Source organism: Emydura macquarii, unplaced genomic scaffold (genome assembly GCF_026122565.2).
Source record: "Emydura macquarii macquarii isolate MOO-44397 ecotype Brisbane River unplaced genomic scaffold, CSIRO-AGI_Emac_v2 contig_2422, whole genome shotgun sequence".
In the NCBI taxonomy this organism is placed as follows: Eukaryota; Metazoa; Chordata; order Testudines; family Chelidae; genus Emydura; species Emydura macquarii.
In genome coordinates this window covers 36,542,527-36,557,738 of record NW_027132559.1, presented here as the reverse complement: position 1 = coordinate 36,557,738, position 15,212 = coordinate 36,542,527, and the positions used below count along the sequence as shown (strand labels likewise).

Genomic DNA, 15,212 nt, shown 5'->3' with positions numbered 1-15,212 from the left:
GGCTCATATAGAATCATTTGAGTGCCTGGCAGTTACTTCTCCCACAGACCAGGAATAGCTGGTCTTTCACAGTTACTTGCCGTATGGTATTTTCCGAAGCGAATAGCTAATGTCATGGGCTAGCCTATGCCTCTGTGTGGAAATGCCCACAGAGGGCTAAGTTTTTGTTCAGTTTGTTATTTCTATAGTGTCAACAAAGTGCTGGATGGGCCAAGTAAACAGACCTGCTTCCTCCACTGAATAGGCTACGATAGTGGAATTTTCCAGGTTCCTTCTCTTGGCGTTCTAGAGACATCTTGTCATGCCGTGGGGTTGGTCTGCAGGGCCGTTTTCCCCAAGCCCCCCATTTTGAGTGGGCCGCCAAACCCATGGAATTTGAGTGAATGGTGTTGTGACCTGGTGCATGGAGTGGCAGCACCCCTCAGGTTTGGCCTGGCCGTCCCTCTGTCATACCCAGCCCCACAGGACAGAAGCTACCACAGCTGGGTCAGTGTGGGGCAGGTTCACTCTCCAAGCCCGTCCATCACCTCTGGAGCCTCCTCAGAGTCCATGATAATTTTGTTGAAAGGGTGTGGGGGGCCTCAGTTTCAGATTTTGCTCTGGACCCCCCAAAACCTCGGTGCAGCCCTGTTTGCCTGGCCTCAGAAAACAGCCCTGTGATTCTTCCTATTAAGATCTGCAAGAAAATCCCATGGAACTCAGCACATCCAAAGCCAAATGGGACATCAGCATGTAGGGCCAGCCCCTCAGCATTACTCACTAGTCTCCCCTGTTCTCCATTGCAAAGTAGCTGCAGGCAGAGCTGCATTGCCAAGCCTCCCTCTCATGTCCTACTCCTAACATCCAAACCTCTGGAGAAGGGAGGGATGATAACACAGAGTGAGAAGTTGAATCTGTGGGGAAAGTTCACAAGCTCTGCGCTAGTTCCTCGTGGTGTTTCACTTTAGCTTTGTTCAAGGATGATGCCAAGTGGCGAGACTGTTTCAATGGCCATTCTCACTTTCTGCCCAGCTATAGCCCTCTGAACCTGCACATCCCCAGGTTCTTGGTGTTCCTATGGAAGGTCTTCTTTAGTGAGGTGAGGAAGAAGAAAAGACCACCACATTCTTCTTCCCTCCCTCCAACAGATATTGGGTAACCATCACAGGTTTCTTTACTACTTTACTCTATTCCAAGTCTAAAAGTAGAAGGCACAACAATGCTTAAAAATTGATTATTCCTTCATGGTGATAGAACTGAGAAAGAAGACTCAGCAAATATACATAACTATGCAGAATTATATTACAGTTCAACATGTGTTTAACCCAAAATCCAGTCTATCAAAAAGCTTGGCTTTATGAAGTTCATATATGCCCCTCAGGGTTGTACATAAAGCCAGGATCTGCTGCAGGGTGGCTCCTTTGAACACAGACATATTAATGCACCCTCCAAGTCACCACTTATCCAAAAGTTTCAAACTTTCTAGGAGACCCTTATTTCTATATTGTTGGCAAATCAAGCTGTTGCAGCAATTCTATGACTCCTTGCCAAGCCATTCATTTTTGGTTACCCAGTGGTTCAGACAGGATGCCCAGTGATTGTGGCTGAGGACCCTGGCTGGGCAGTGAGAGAAGAATGGCCAAAGTAATACATATAATTTTTCAAGATATCATCCATGTGACACCAATCTCATGGCTCTGCAGAGGGTCCTGATTTGTTCATACTGTCCTGGGAACCCCATATAATCTTTTTACCTCCTTAGGTGGTTTTGCACCTTCAGCCTCAGGGCTATGGGGTTTATTTAATTGTATGGTATATTTTTTCACCAAAATTCTAGAAATCTGCTAAATGTAAATAAGTAAAACAACACCATATCCTTGAGACAATAAGTTCACAGCTTTACTACCAGCACCAGATCCTGTCAGACTAGGATGCTGGAACATTTTGTATGCTGTTATGATTCCACTATCCATAGAGGCATTATTTCTCCAAAATAAAAATTAACATAAAATCGTATAAATGTTCTTATATTTCTTCCATCCTCTTTTACCTAAATTTACTGCCTACCATAACAAGCTCTAGTACTGATTCAGGAGATGGCTGTGCACTATCACTTTGCAAAGTGGAAATAAGGCAATACTACAATATTTAATTAAATATGTACCCACAGTAGAAACCTGTAATACAACAATTCAATACAGTAAATATGTTTTCTTTTTGTTGTCACAAGTAAATCTGGGTACTAATTATTTCTCCTTGAGAAATCTTGTAGTGATGGCAAATCACAGATTTATAAAGCCAGAAGGGACCATTGTGATCATCTGGTCTGGCCTCCTGTATAACAGACAATAAGGCCCTGATTAATTCCTATTTAAGCTAGACCATATCTTCTAGAAAAAAATCCAAACTTGATTTAAAAATTTCCAGTGATGGAGAATCCACCAGGACCCTTGGTAAGTGGTTCCAATGGTTAATTATCCTTTCTGTTTAAAAATTAGACTTTAGTTCTAGTCTGAATTTGACTAGCTTCAACTTCCAGCCATTAGACCTTTGCCTGCTAGATTGAAGAGCCCTCTATTATCAAATTTCTGTTCCCTATGTAGTCACACACAGACTGTGATCAAGTCACCCCTTCATCTTCTCTTTGTTAAACAAAGAGCTCAATCTGTTTAGTATCTTTCACTATAAGACATGTTTTCCAACCTTTAAGTATTCTTGTGGCTCTTTAAACCTTCTCTAATGGCAATGAGGTCTGTTCTATTCAGGCATTATGAGATCAATAAATATTCATATTTTGAAAATTCAGGCAATGCAGATCCTGAAGGACAAGGTTTCTGTCAAGCAGGTTTCAGCTTAGATTTTTACAAGGTAAGATTCTACTTTTGAACTTCTTGGATGAAATTCTCTGCTGATTTATCCCCATTGACCTCTTCCTTCACCTATTCCAATCCCACTGGTTGGAAATTCATTCCCCCCCCCATTTTTTTTTTTGAATGAAATTTTTCACAAAGTTGCTGCAATTTTTCAAAAGTTTTACAAACTTGAAACTTCCCAGTTTAATTGAGAAAATAGATAAAAGCTGTTACAGATAACTTGTTACTTGTTAGATGCACTCCCACTGACTTCTCCTGAATCCATCCCAGCCTGTGCTTTAGCATCACTGTTGCTCTGCCATCTAAATCTTCAGAAGTGACTAGCGATTTTTGGTGTGTCAGTGGGGTGCATAGACTCTATTCAGGCCTGGCAGTCAAGGGATTAATGAAGGAACTGCCCATCAGTGCTGATTGGTAGCCCAAGAGCAGGTGGGTGAATCAAAGAGCTGAGAAGCAGAGGGGTGAGTTGGTTGCCAGAGGAGCCAGCAGACCAGAGAAAGATGGTCCTGCCAGCAAGCTGGTGAGAAGCTGCCCCAGAGTGACAATGACCCAGAGAAGGGACAGCCAGATCCACAGGTTGCAGAAGCCTACAGAACCAAGGGAAGATGGGAGGAGCTCAGGGTATAACAGGAGAATTTTGGAGGACTCATTCTGCCTGCCTGGGTTAAGGGACCTGAGCTGGAACCCAGTGGAGTGGGTGGGCCTGGGTTCCCCTACATACCCGTTAACAAGGACTTAGGAACCAAAGGGGGATTCCAGGCCTCTTGAGCACAAGACCCAGATTATCCCTGTAAAACATAAGGACTGGCCTGTACAACCCCATGGGACATAAATTAATGTCCTTGGCTCCAGAATAGGACTAAAGAGATTTAGAGAAGCAGGGTGAACTGGCTGCCTGGCTGATCTGAGAAGATGCTATGAAATGCCTGGTTTAACCAAAGGGGGGCACTGGCGCACCAGCCCACAGGGTACCTTCATTTTTGTGTGCCCAACTTGAATCACTCTCCAGAGGCCTGATTTTCAGAAGGTGCTGAACATCGGCTCTTGAGCGTTCTTTTAAATCCTACAATTTAGAGGAGGATTGTTTCAAAAGCAGACTAATAATTCAATAAAATTAGTTTCTTCTGGAGGGGGGAGGAGTCCTTTGAGAGTGTGTCCAGTGCATTCCTCTGTGCCACCAAGATGGTTTAGTAACAATACTATGGGCCCTAGGAATACACTTTGTAGCTAGTGAATCTATACCACTACTAGACCACCAGGGCGTCACATGTGTGTCTAATCACAGTAACTATATATAGTGTTTCTGAGACACATTGTTATCCATTTTACAGTCATGTTATTCTTTTCACCCAATTAGCCTGTGGAGAAGGGATGGCTACAAGGTGGATATAGCCATATCGGTCTGTAAAGCATTGCTTCCGATACGCTGGGTATCACTGACCTCTCTTGTGTTACCTTCATATTTTGTTTACAAAGAAACAGAGCAGTCTTTGAGAAACGTTATTCTGTAGATGCCAAGCAGATTATGGCTCTGATGATTCAGGAAAGCATCCCTATTCAGGAAAAACACTTAAGCATGTGTCTTGACTTTAAAGTTAATCTCATATTCAATCGCTTTCCTGAAAAGGGGCGGATTAAAGCATGTGTTTAAATAAGTGCTTTCCTGAATCTGGGCCTATATCCTGTATCATGACCCTGATTTTCCTTTAGCTGTTTAAATAAAGCAATACTATTGTTTAGATATAATTATATTAATTGTTTTTCATCTGCATGTTATTGATCATAGTTTAATAGTGTTCATTTCTGGTGTTTTTGTAGAATGGGGACCTTATAGTGGGAGGACCTGGGAGTTTCTACTGGCAAGGTATGTCCACTCACTTAGTTAACTTAAACCAAAAAAGTGAAGACACCAGGAGAAAGTTCATCCTGGATTCCCACTATTTTTTAAGTGTAAGGTCATGGATTTGAGTCTGATGTCACTTATATATGTGTAAATCAGAAGTAACTGCTCTGAAGACAATGTAGTGACTTTGCGTGTGTAAAAGTAAATAAATAAATACATTTATTTTTAAAAAGGTATGAATGAGATCAGAATCAAGCATGGATTCTATAGTAGGTGAATCATGAGGTAAATGTTTTACTGTTGATTTTTCAGAGCATTTTGCCTCTGAATGGACAAACAACTTTATTTTCATCTGGAATCAGTGTCATTTGTACGATAGAGAGAGTACATTATGTGTGACATTTTCATAGCATAAATTACTGTTCTTTGGGATTTTAAGCTTAATTACTGTCCAGACATTTCTAATACCTCTGTCTCATTACTGTGGTATTGTGATGCCACATATATAGATGAGACCTGCATTGATATTGGTAAAGGCAGAAATTTTTTACCCTTCCTTGATTTAACCGTTATCATCATAAGGCTCATTCTTGGTGTCTGACTACCACAAAGACACTGTCAAGCCATTTGGCAGCTCCATTGTTGTGGTAAATCTATGAAATGGGTTTTGCATTGTGTCACCGAAGGAGAAAGATTCTGATTCATCTTGACTTCTGATGGGAGAGAATTCCATATCTCTGAACACTCCACTGAGAATACACTGCCCTGGGCTACAGAGTCCCATTGAATTATAGCAGCTAGGGAAAGGCTGTCATTGTGAGAACATGATCTAGGCCTGTGTAACCCTTGGAAGGTCTGGACTAGCAGTTTGAAATGGAATGGAGTTGTTAGTTATAGTTAATGCCGTATTATGTTCCGTACTGTCTTCCTATCTCTGAATGATGTGTAAATGCATTGGTTTAAGTATTTTCAGGAAGCTCCCAGAGTGGTAGTCTGGAAAGATTGTCCTAATAATGGTGGCTGTGCACTGCTGTTCTCTGCTACAACAGCTCCTGTCTAGTAATAAATTGTTTTGGAAATGGGCTAGTTAGTGAATTGAGTAAACAGTGTCTTGAAATTTGCATTTAATCCTAAATCTTGAAAACTATAAATAACCCTACATTTCAGGGAGTTGGCTCTTCTCTGAATTCCTTTACTCTATGAAATTATTTGAATACAGGTCAAGTAATCACCACCAGTATTGCAGATATCATTACGGACTATTCATTCAAAGATATTCTAAGGAAACTGACAAGAGAAAAGCAAACTGGAGTGGCACCACCCATATATGATGACAATTACCTGGGTAAGATGTACAGTTTAGAGGCACTGGACTTGTCTGAGAAAGCAAATCCTATATTACTAAAGCCCCAACCCTGTAAACACTTAGACATGCTTGACTTTAATCACAGGAGCAAGGAGTTCCATTCAGTAGTTTGCTAATTATTTAAATGGGACAACTGACATGCTTAAAGTCAAACACAGGGGTAAGTGTTCACAGAACCAGATCCTAAATGGCTAAGCTAAGTAGGATGCTATGTTTATGCTTGGGTTTTAATGTATTTAAGCAATCATACTAATTGTTCATGTTTGCATCTTTTTTCAGTTGGAGGGAAATGGTTTATTGGAATTAAGGACTATTTCAACTGTTGAGAGAGGAAAAGAAAACTTATTTTTTGTAATGATTGTTTACAGTAGTATCTGAGGGCCCAATTCTGCTCTCATTGAAGTTAAGGACAAACCATAATTGTCTTCAATGATAGCAGCCGTGGGCCCTAAGGTGATGTGGTATGTTCCTGATTATCCAAATAGCAGAGGGGACATGGATTTTATTTGGATAATTGAGAAGGCAGGAGCCATTCAACCATTCAGCAATGGGGTGGCTTCCCCCACAGCTGAAGGCTCATCATCATCATCCTTCTCACAGGCCTGGGTGGGGATCTCTGCTCCACCCCACTCCCTCCCTCCCATGACAGTGGGGTGGCAAAGGGCTCCCTGCACTGCCACAGCAGCAGGGTGGCCTTCCCCACAGCCAGGGACTCCGACTCCTCCTCGCAGCCCTGGGCAGTGCTCTCTGCTCTATTATCCGAACCTCTCCATTATCCAAGTCCCTTCCTTGTCCCCTAGCATGAGATACATGCTGCAGAGGGCATGTATCTCATGCTGGGAGATGAGTAAGGGGTTTGGATAATAGGGTTTCAGATAAACAGGAGTATATAGAGTAAACTGCACATAGAGAAACCTAGATCTCTTTGAGTACATGTTTTAAAAGATAGTTGGTGACTCATTTTCTCCAGGAATTGTATGTAATATGCACATATCTCTGCATGTAACAAATGTTGCTTTCTTTTCAGTGATTGTAAAAATGATGCAGTGATGTTTGAGGACAGTGATACGTGTCCTTTCATATTTGCCTATGTATTTGACTTTGCAGTCATGGACCCGATCCATTTGTCCTTACTCAGTCAATAGGCATTAGGCACTTAACCTTATGTCCTTGTTAGGGCACTTATCTGCATCTTTAGATGCCTAAATACCTTTGGAAATCTGATCCTAAGTATAACCGATACAATAGTGTGATTATGACAAAAAATGAATATAATCAAAAGCTGTTATCACAAAAGATATAGCATTTTCAGGTTATATTTTCAGGTGAATTATAAAGTATTAATTATTTAACAGCTGATCTTGGGATGCAATTAAATAGCAATACTTTTCCTAGTGATTTAGGTCTGCAGATTTATTGTACTTTTGAGACTTATGATGAAGTTAGTCATAATAACTTGCCAAATGATTTTCCTTTTTTCTATAGTGTTAGATATACTAGTTTATAAAGTTTTCACAGAGATTATTGAAACAGAATTGTCCTTCCAGAAGCATGTTTCTTTGGTGATTTGTCAGGTTTCATGCCTGTAATTTATTTTTAAAAACAGGATACTCAGTGGCTGCTGGGGAATTTACTGGAGACCTTGAACAAGGTAAGAAGCAATCAGAATGTAAACCATATGATTGTGTGCTTGTCTATTTATCTTTTTCTGTTCTCCAAAGGGAAAATGGCTCTTAAACGTTTAAAATATTGAAGAGTGGGATAATGTAACTCTACCCAATGTACTTAGGGGCAAATCTTTCCCTGGGATGGTACAGCAAGGGAAACCAGAGCTGCAGTAGCCTAAACCTCTATATCTCTTGTCATAGGTATCCTTCGGCCTAGCACAAAATTACACAGGTAGGGCTGGGGGATGGATAGTGCATCCATGAGCAAGAGCAATGAACACATCTGCTAGCTAGCTGTAGTCACTGAGAGAAGCACTATTCACTTGGGATCCAGGATGTTTCCTAAAAGCTACTAACCATGTTCCTTGAGGACTTGGTGCAAGGGAGAGCCTGTTAACTGTCCTGCCTCCCAATGCAATGTGTTATATTCTGTTCTTGAGTAACTGCTTGTGTAGTAGGAAGAAGATCCCTATATTCTCTCCTGAAACTTGCATTTCAGAGAAGCCCTTGTCAGTATTGAACCTTTAATATTAAAATCTATATTTAGAAAGAGAGAAAACGTAGAGGCAAATGAAATATGGAACTGATCTCTTGAAAAAGGAAAGGCTTAATAGCACCTAAACAAAAATGTCTGAAATAGAATAATGCATGAGCTTCTTTTAGAAGTGAAGGCTCTTTCTTGGATCAGATAAATTCTACACTGGGCGTATTTTTATAACAATTTGCATGTAGGTAGCAATTTCATCCAGAAGAATCTGCAAGCACATCACAAGTTCAATCAAATTCTTCACAAATTACTTATCTGTAGTGGATTCTTCACCAGCTTAAAGTTCAGCCACCTCTAAGATAAAATGGATCAACAATGTAACAGAAGACAGCAAGAAGCCCTGTGAGTTTAAGAGAATCAGTGAGGAAGAATTTTCAACTACAATTATAGAGAGAATGTTTGTAGGTAGGCACAATGTCATTACCCAAATTAGAATTTGACTCAGACACCGAAGTTCATGTTGCTCCCCTTGTGACTTGGGATCTTAATTGGTCTCAAATGGTGAAGACCTTGAGCAGCATAGTTCTCTAATAGTATGGTTAAGGACTGACTCAGAACAGCAGACAGCACCACGTGCTGAATTAGCAACACCACTTCCTCCAGTGTTCACTAGAGGTCTTATCCAAATATTGACCAGTCCTGACCCTGTCTAGCTGATATGTGCTGAGCTCCCAGCCCCACATGATGTGGCAGCAGAGTTTAGAGTAAAATGACTGCTGATGTTAAAAATAAATAATCACATTTACACACTAGCAAATTCATCCAACTGTATTAATCCATTTCCAGAAATTATTTTGAAATTGAGCAGTATAACCAGGCACATGGTCCAGCCAAAATATGCATGGCCTTCCAGGCAACTCAAGCATCTTGTCTCAGGCAGGCCAGATTATTTGTCAGAAAGGCGGCCTATGAAAATAGCCTATTTAAAAGAATGAACAGCTTCATAGTCAAAATGTGCAAAGTCAGTTGGGATGTGGAGAACTCATGCAAATTAACCCAAATGCCCCCAACTGCTGCTGCTTATTCCCTGTAATTTTGGAATTTCCTTTCTTATAGTGTTAAAAAAGTTGAGCTACGCGGTAAATATCATCCTAGAAGACATTGGTTAGAAAGAGACCTCTGTCCAGGTGTAGATCAGGTGTTCAGCATTTAATGATGTAATATTTTGTGCATATATCTAGAGATGCTGATAGGCAGATTGTATAAATTTAAAATTCAAATATCTTGACAAAAATTACAGAGGTCTTTAATACAGCTAATAGGCTAGCATACGCTCAAATAATAGGGGCTGTATGTTTGCATAATTGAAGCAATGGTTCTCTAATCAGAAAAAACAATGTATTCATTAATTAATTATTTATCTTTTTAGAGTTGGTTGCTGGAGTGCCAAGGGGAGCACAGAACTTTGGCTATGTATGTATTGTACCCACATTTTATCTGTTTAGTAGTAAAAATGCACAAGCTATGCTATTTTGAGGAGGAAAGGCTATATCATATTTTTATGCCACATTGGACTTGCATTCCTTATCCAGGCAAAACTCTATGGACTTAGACCCTGACTCAACAGAGCACTTAAACATGTGCTTAACTGCTTTGTTGAATTGGGCTTTAAAGCTCAGGCTTTTATTTATTTATGAAGTCTATGTGTTCTGTGGTCAGTTACAAGCCTGCTTTGAACTCTCTTGCCAGTATTTCTGTAGCCGCTGACTCAAATCCAAACTCACCTCAAGTCCCTGGGTATTTGTTGTGCTGCTCTGGTTGTTCCCATGATGAAGGAAGAGCCACGTCTGTAGCTCAGGGGTGTTCAGATGTGGTTTTCAATTCAACGCGCTCTCTATGTATGTGCTATGAAACTGTCAGATATGAGAAGTCATGGTATAAATTCTGAAGAGAAAAGAGAGTAGTGTGTATTTTGAAACAATGCCTGTCTCCTTACAGAGTAAATACAACAAAAGCCAGGTTTCAGGAACAATCTTCTTGAGAAATTGACAATTCCCAGCTACAGATCTGATTGTAGTCCTTGCATACCCTAAACTGATTCCAGATTCTAAACTCATATTGCCAGATTTCAATTTCATATTGGAACTCGCTGCTCAAAAAATAGTATCTATCTATGATACATATATGTTTCCCCTAGATATTGTAGTATCTTAGCACCTCACAGTCTTTAATGTATGGATCCTTACAACACCTCTGCCAGGCAGGGGAGTACTATTCTTCCCATTGTACAGAGGGGAAACTGAGGCACAGAAAATCTAAATGAGTTGCTCAAGGTCCCACAGAAAATTTGTGGTGAAGCAAAGAACTGAACTCAAGTCTCCTAGGACCTATGCTATTGCTATAACCGCTGAACCATCCTTTAACTTTTCTAAATATACCTGTAGTTACATTACAGTATAACTTGTCATGGTGTGACTGGAACCTTTTATATTTTTCTATCACCAGGTTTCAATTATTAATTCTACAGACTTGACCTTTATTCAGAATTTCACTGGTGAACAGGTAATGTCAAAGATCTAAGCAATAATATACTATCCCTCAGAGGAATATCATTGCACCCAAAATATTATAGTTCTAACAATTTGTTAAGTAATATTTTCTGCCCTTTGAAATAAATTTTCACAGAGATGCAGAGGTTTGTCAAAAAAAAAATCTTTTTAATGAATATGAGATATGAAAATGTGTGTGTTGGGTTTATTTACAGATGGCGTCTTACTTTGGGTACACTGTTGCAGTGTCGGATGTTAACAGTGACGGGTAGGTTACAAATGCACCCCAATCACTTTGAAATCCAATAGGAATTGATTGCCTAGCTCCTTTTTTAGTCTCTTTTGGAAATCCTGGCCTTATTATAATGTTCACACTGCATCTTCAAAAATCATCATGATCCCTTTATATGAAAAAGCCAAAATAAATATATCTGTTAATAAACTCCACTTTTTTAGTGCTCTCAGTTGGAAAATGTTTCTTTTACTTCTGCATAGCTCTTCGGTGATTTTTCTAGCTCTAACTGTCCTGTCTAGTTTTCAGCTTTGTGAATTCACTCTTCCTTTAAATTGGCCTAATGGCCTTTGTAAAAGTTTTTAGTAGAGTTTTTCTTATTGACAACTGAGAAGATTGTTTGGAGCAATACGGGCAGACTTAGAATATCCAAATTCTGTTCAATTTCCTATTATTGAAAGAGGCATGGATGGTGTTGTTGGCTACCTTTAGAAAGAGATGGGTGAGGGTCAAAAGAAAAATGATTCAGTCTGCCTCTACTGAAAAGCAGATCCTTTCTTTTTCAATTTCTCTCACAACCTTGTCAATCTCCCATTGCAAGCCCTGCTCGAGGTCACTGGCTTGTCCAAAAGGAGCTCAGCTGGCCGGTCATGGAAGTCCATGCACACTGCATCATCTTTTGGGGCTTGCAAAATGGCCATGCTCTACAGTAGTTCCAAGAGGTATTGTGCCTGCCTTGAGGACCAATGCCTTTGAGAGCTCCCATTACTCAGGGGTTATGCCTTACTGACACAATCTGGCTTTTAAGCCCTGATTAACAGAGTACTTAAGCACCATTAACTTTAAGGTATGTCTGCACTATGAGTGCTACAACAGCATAGCTGTGGTGCTGTAGCTATGCCACTGTAGTGTAGACACTTGCTACAGTGACGGAAGGGTTTTTCCATTGCTGTAGTAAACTAGCAGTGTCTGCCTGGGAGCTTAGGTCATCTTAACTACATCTCTTAGGAGAGTGAATTTTTTCACACCCCTGAGTGATGAAGCTAGGTTGTCCTAAGTTTTAGGTGTCAATTAGGCCTAACATTGTGAATATCTACATAAGGATCAAACCCCATGGCACAGCTGGCACAGGTCAGCTGACTTGAGTTAGGGCTGCAAGGCTAAAAATTACTGTGTAGGTGTTGGGGCTCAGGTTGGAACCTGAGCCCTGGACCCAGAGCTCAGGCTTCAGTCCAAACCCAAATGTCTACACAGCCTGAGCCCCATGAGCCTGAGTCAGCTGACCCCAGCAGCCAGGGGATTTTTATCCCCGTGTAGATGTACCCTAAGTAGTTTGCTGGACCATGGCTTTAGTGAGTGAATGTTAACTTTAGCTCTTTATCACTGAGATAAGATCACTAATACTTTGAGCATTGGAGTTCCCTTCCAAAGTTATTTCAGGTTTATAATTAGGTTTGCATGGCTATTCACCTACTGCAAAATATCCCAAAGAGTTGCCCACTTCATATGGGACACCTTCTCTTCTTGTATTTATTTGTTCTATGTAGCTTAAAACCATCATATATGAAGTATTCTCTGTATGCTAGATTGGTGTTGCTCAACTGGTGGATTGTGACCCTCCCAAGGCAATGGGATGGGCGAGGGGATTGTGAGGCACTGAAAATTTTATTATAATTCTAAAGAAAATAAAATTTCCAGAATGATTTCAGGATAGCCAAAACCTTCCAAGTGTGTGAAGCTATTTTTGAATGTTTAGTAGTAATTGGAGTATACATTTTAAAACTTTTACTTTTATAATAAATGTAAGGGGGTCAGGATAATTTTTTAATTTGAATAAGGGGTCGCCAGCTTGAAAAGGTTAAGAAACACTGTATTAGTATCGTAAGAGATTTATAGAAGTTGATTGTGGCTAGCTTCATCTTTCACTGAACCATGAATTCATGAACAGGTTATTTCTTGGAAATCTGCTAGTCGCTTGGAAGATCTCTAAAGATCTTTTAAAAACCTTCCATGTTCCTTTAACTCCATAGCTGTATGACAATAATATAATCAAACAGCTTTGGAGGCTTGTGTGGTCTCCCGTCCTATATCTGAAAGGAAATCTAATGACTCTCCGAGATCTAAACATCCCACCAAAAACAAAACACAGAGAAGCTTCACTTGATAAATGTGCCTGCCTGACTCTGGTCCAGTAACTGACCTCATATACACTAACTAAAAATATAATTCTGAAGATGACACTAAGTCTGACAAAAATTGGCTGAGGGAAAAGATCTGCATGGAGAAGTTGTGTTATAGCTAGAGATGGTGGAGAACTTAGAAGCCGGGTGCCTGAAACCTGATTCTTTATTAGGCTGAAAAGATAAATAAGGACAATGCTTTTACTTGAATAAGTTCTGAGACTAGACCCTTTTATTTTCCATAATAATTTAGAAGGCAGCTCTTCACAGCTTTAGCCTGAGAAGTTTAGCTAAATGTTCCAGGGCTATTCTTGATGTAAAGTCTGCAAGTGTTTTAGGGACACAAACAGGATCAAGAAAAACTTGGGTAATTCATAGGCTGTTCTACAATTGTGTCCACCACTGTTACAAAGAAATCAGCTATTGAAACTAGAAACTTCCAGTTTGTAATACATTTATAGACAAATTCTTAGCAAGGAGACGAAAGACATTTTCTTTTTAGGCTGAAACCATGTATCCAGTAAAAACAATGGAATAAAATGTTTACCAGTCTTTTATTTGTACTATATCAAAGCTTCACATAGTTACACTTTAACCTGTTGACACTTCCCATGCTCCTGCTGTTTATTACTTAGCAGGATACAAAAGAATTGCATAAAATTCCAGCAGGTGGTCAGCTTGTGTTTTTAATGTTGTTTTATTAGAAAGGAAGCAATACTGGCTAGTCACATTTAAGTGCTGGAACAAACATAAATATGTTGATTTATGTTAACTGCAACATCATGGTGCAGTAGTGAAATGGATCTAATGAAACTTATTAAAATACCCCCATAGACTGAGCTACAGTTATGGTTATACATTACCATTTGGGGGCTTTCAGTCTTTATTTTTACCCCTGCTTTTTAAAAGGGATGGCGACAACTTTAATTTGGGTCAAAATTCAAATTTTGTAAAAAAACAATAAACCTTAACAAAACCTTCGAGCAACTGAAATATATCCACAATTTTAAAAGCCAAGCACGTAGGTGTTGATAACCAACCAAACAATTCCTCTGCAGTGCTTGAAACTGAAACATCGAGGTACTCTAGAACTTGGAAAGTAAAATTAGCTATAAACCAAAAGTGAAACTGATTTATTGCTTTTTATTATCTAAGTTGAGAGAAATGCAAACAAGTAAATGAGGATCATAGAAAGTGACAAGTAAATTGGGGGTGAGAATTCTCCACTCTGCTGAAGCCCTTGTACATTGCTGTGGTAGTGAATAATGAGTCATTAGAGCCTCGGTTTTGGCCAGGGGAGAATTCTCACTGGAACAGGCTTTACAGAAGGCAGCTTATCCTGCACTAAAAGATTCCTGCTGCAAGTCCTAATGGGTGTCGGGGGCTGGAGGGGAGAGTCTTGGGGCATGAAGATGAGGAAGCTAAGCACTGTGTAGATGCCAGCTAGTGCTGCTACCCATAGGCATTTAGGGACAGGTTGCTGTACCTTAGATGGATGCCCATAGACAGCCCAAAATCAGGAGAGTATAAAGATAGCTTAAAGCCATGTTAGTCACTCTCTCTCTGGGCTGTGAGGTCAGTACGTTGCCAAAATCTTACTTTGGACATTTAAATTCATTGTAAGTAATCTAAGTTATTAGTCGTAACCTAGGTGACTATATTTGTTTACAACACACGATTCGGTGAACTCCCTTTGAAGGGTTTCCCATCCCTTGCCAACCAGATTTGGAAGGCTCAGATTGTATTTGGCCCTAGCGCTGATGAGTGTGTATGGGGAAGGATCAACTTTCATGCCTCTCACTTGTGTTCCCTAAGCAAGGGTCAGACACAACAGCAGTTCTTTTGCTCAGGGGAGTACAAGGACTGCTCCTTTTAGTGGCCCCAGGGCAGGGAAGGAGGCAGAGCCACAAGACATCACTTAATGAAAATTCACCTTGTCACTTACAATACTAGTTTACAAAGGATATGGTCCTGTGGTTAAGGCACTAGGCTGAGACTCAAGAGATGTAACTTCAAATCCTGAGCCTGCCATGGAC

At 40.1% G+C, this 15,212-nt stretch overlaps 1 protein-coding gene across 2 annotated transcripts in view; it reads left to right on the top strand.

The window, feature by feature from the left end:
- The window catches only part of ITGA8 (integrin subunit alpha 8), a 164,393-nt gene that overhangs the window by 24,971 nt on the left and 124,210 nt on the right, over positions 1-15,212 (top strand). For both annotated transcript variants that reach the window (XM_067562285.1, XM_067562286.1), the window contains exons 5-11: positions 2,786-2,847; positions 4,671-4,716; positions 5,915-6,040; positions 7,668-7,712; positions 9,645-9,688; positions 10,721-10,777; positions 10,980-11,032. In XM_067562285.1, the coding sequence (XP_067418386.1) occupies positions 2,786-2,847; positions 4,671-4,716; positions 5,915-6,040; positions 7,668-7,712; positions 9,645-9,688; positions 10,721-10,777; positions 10,980-11,032 (433 nt within the window). The remainder of the gene's footprint in view (positions 1-2,785; positions 2,848-4,670; positions 4,717-5,914; positions 6,041-7,667; positions 7,713-9,644; positions 9,689-10,720; positions 10,778-10,979; positions 11,033-15,212) is intronic.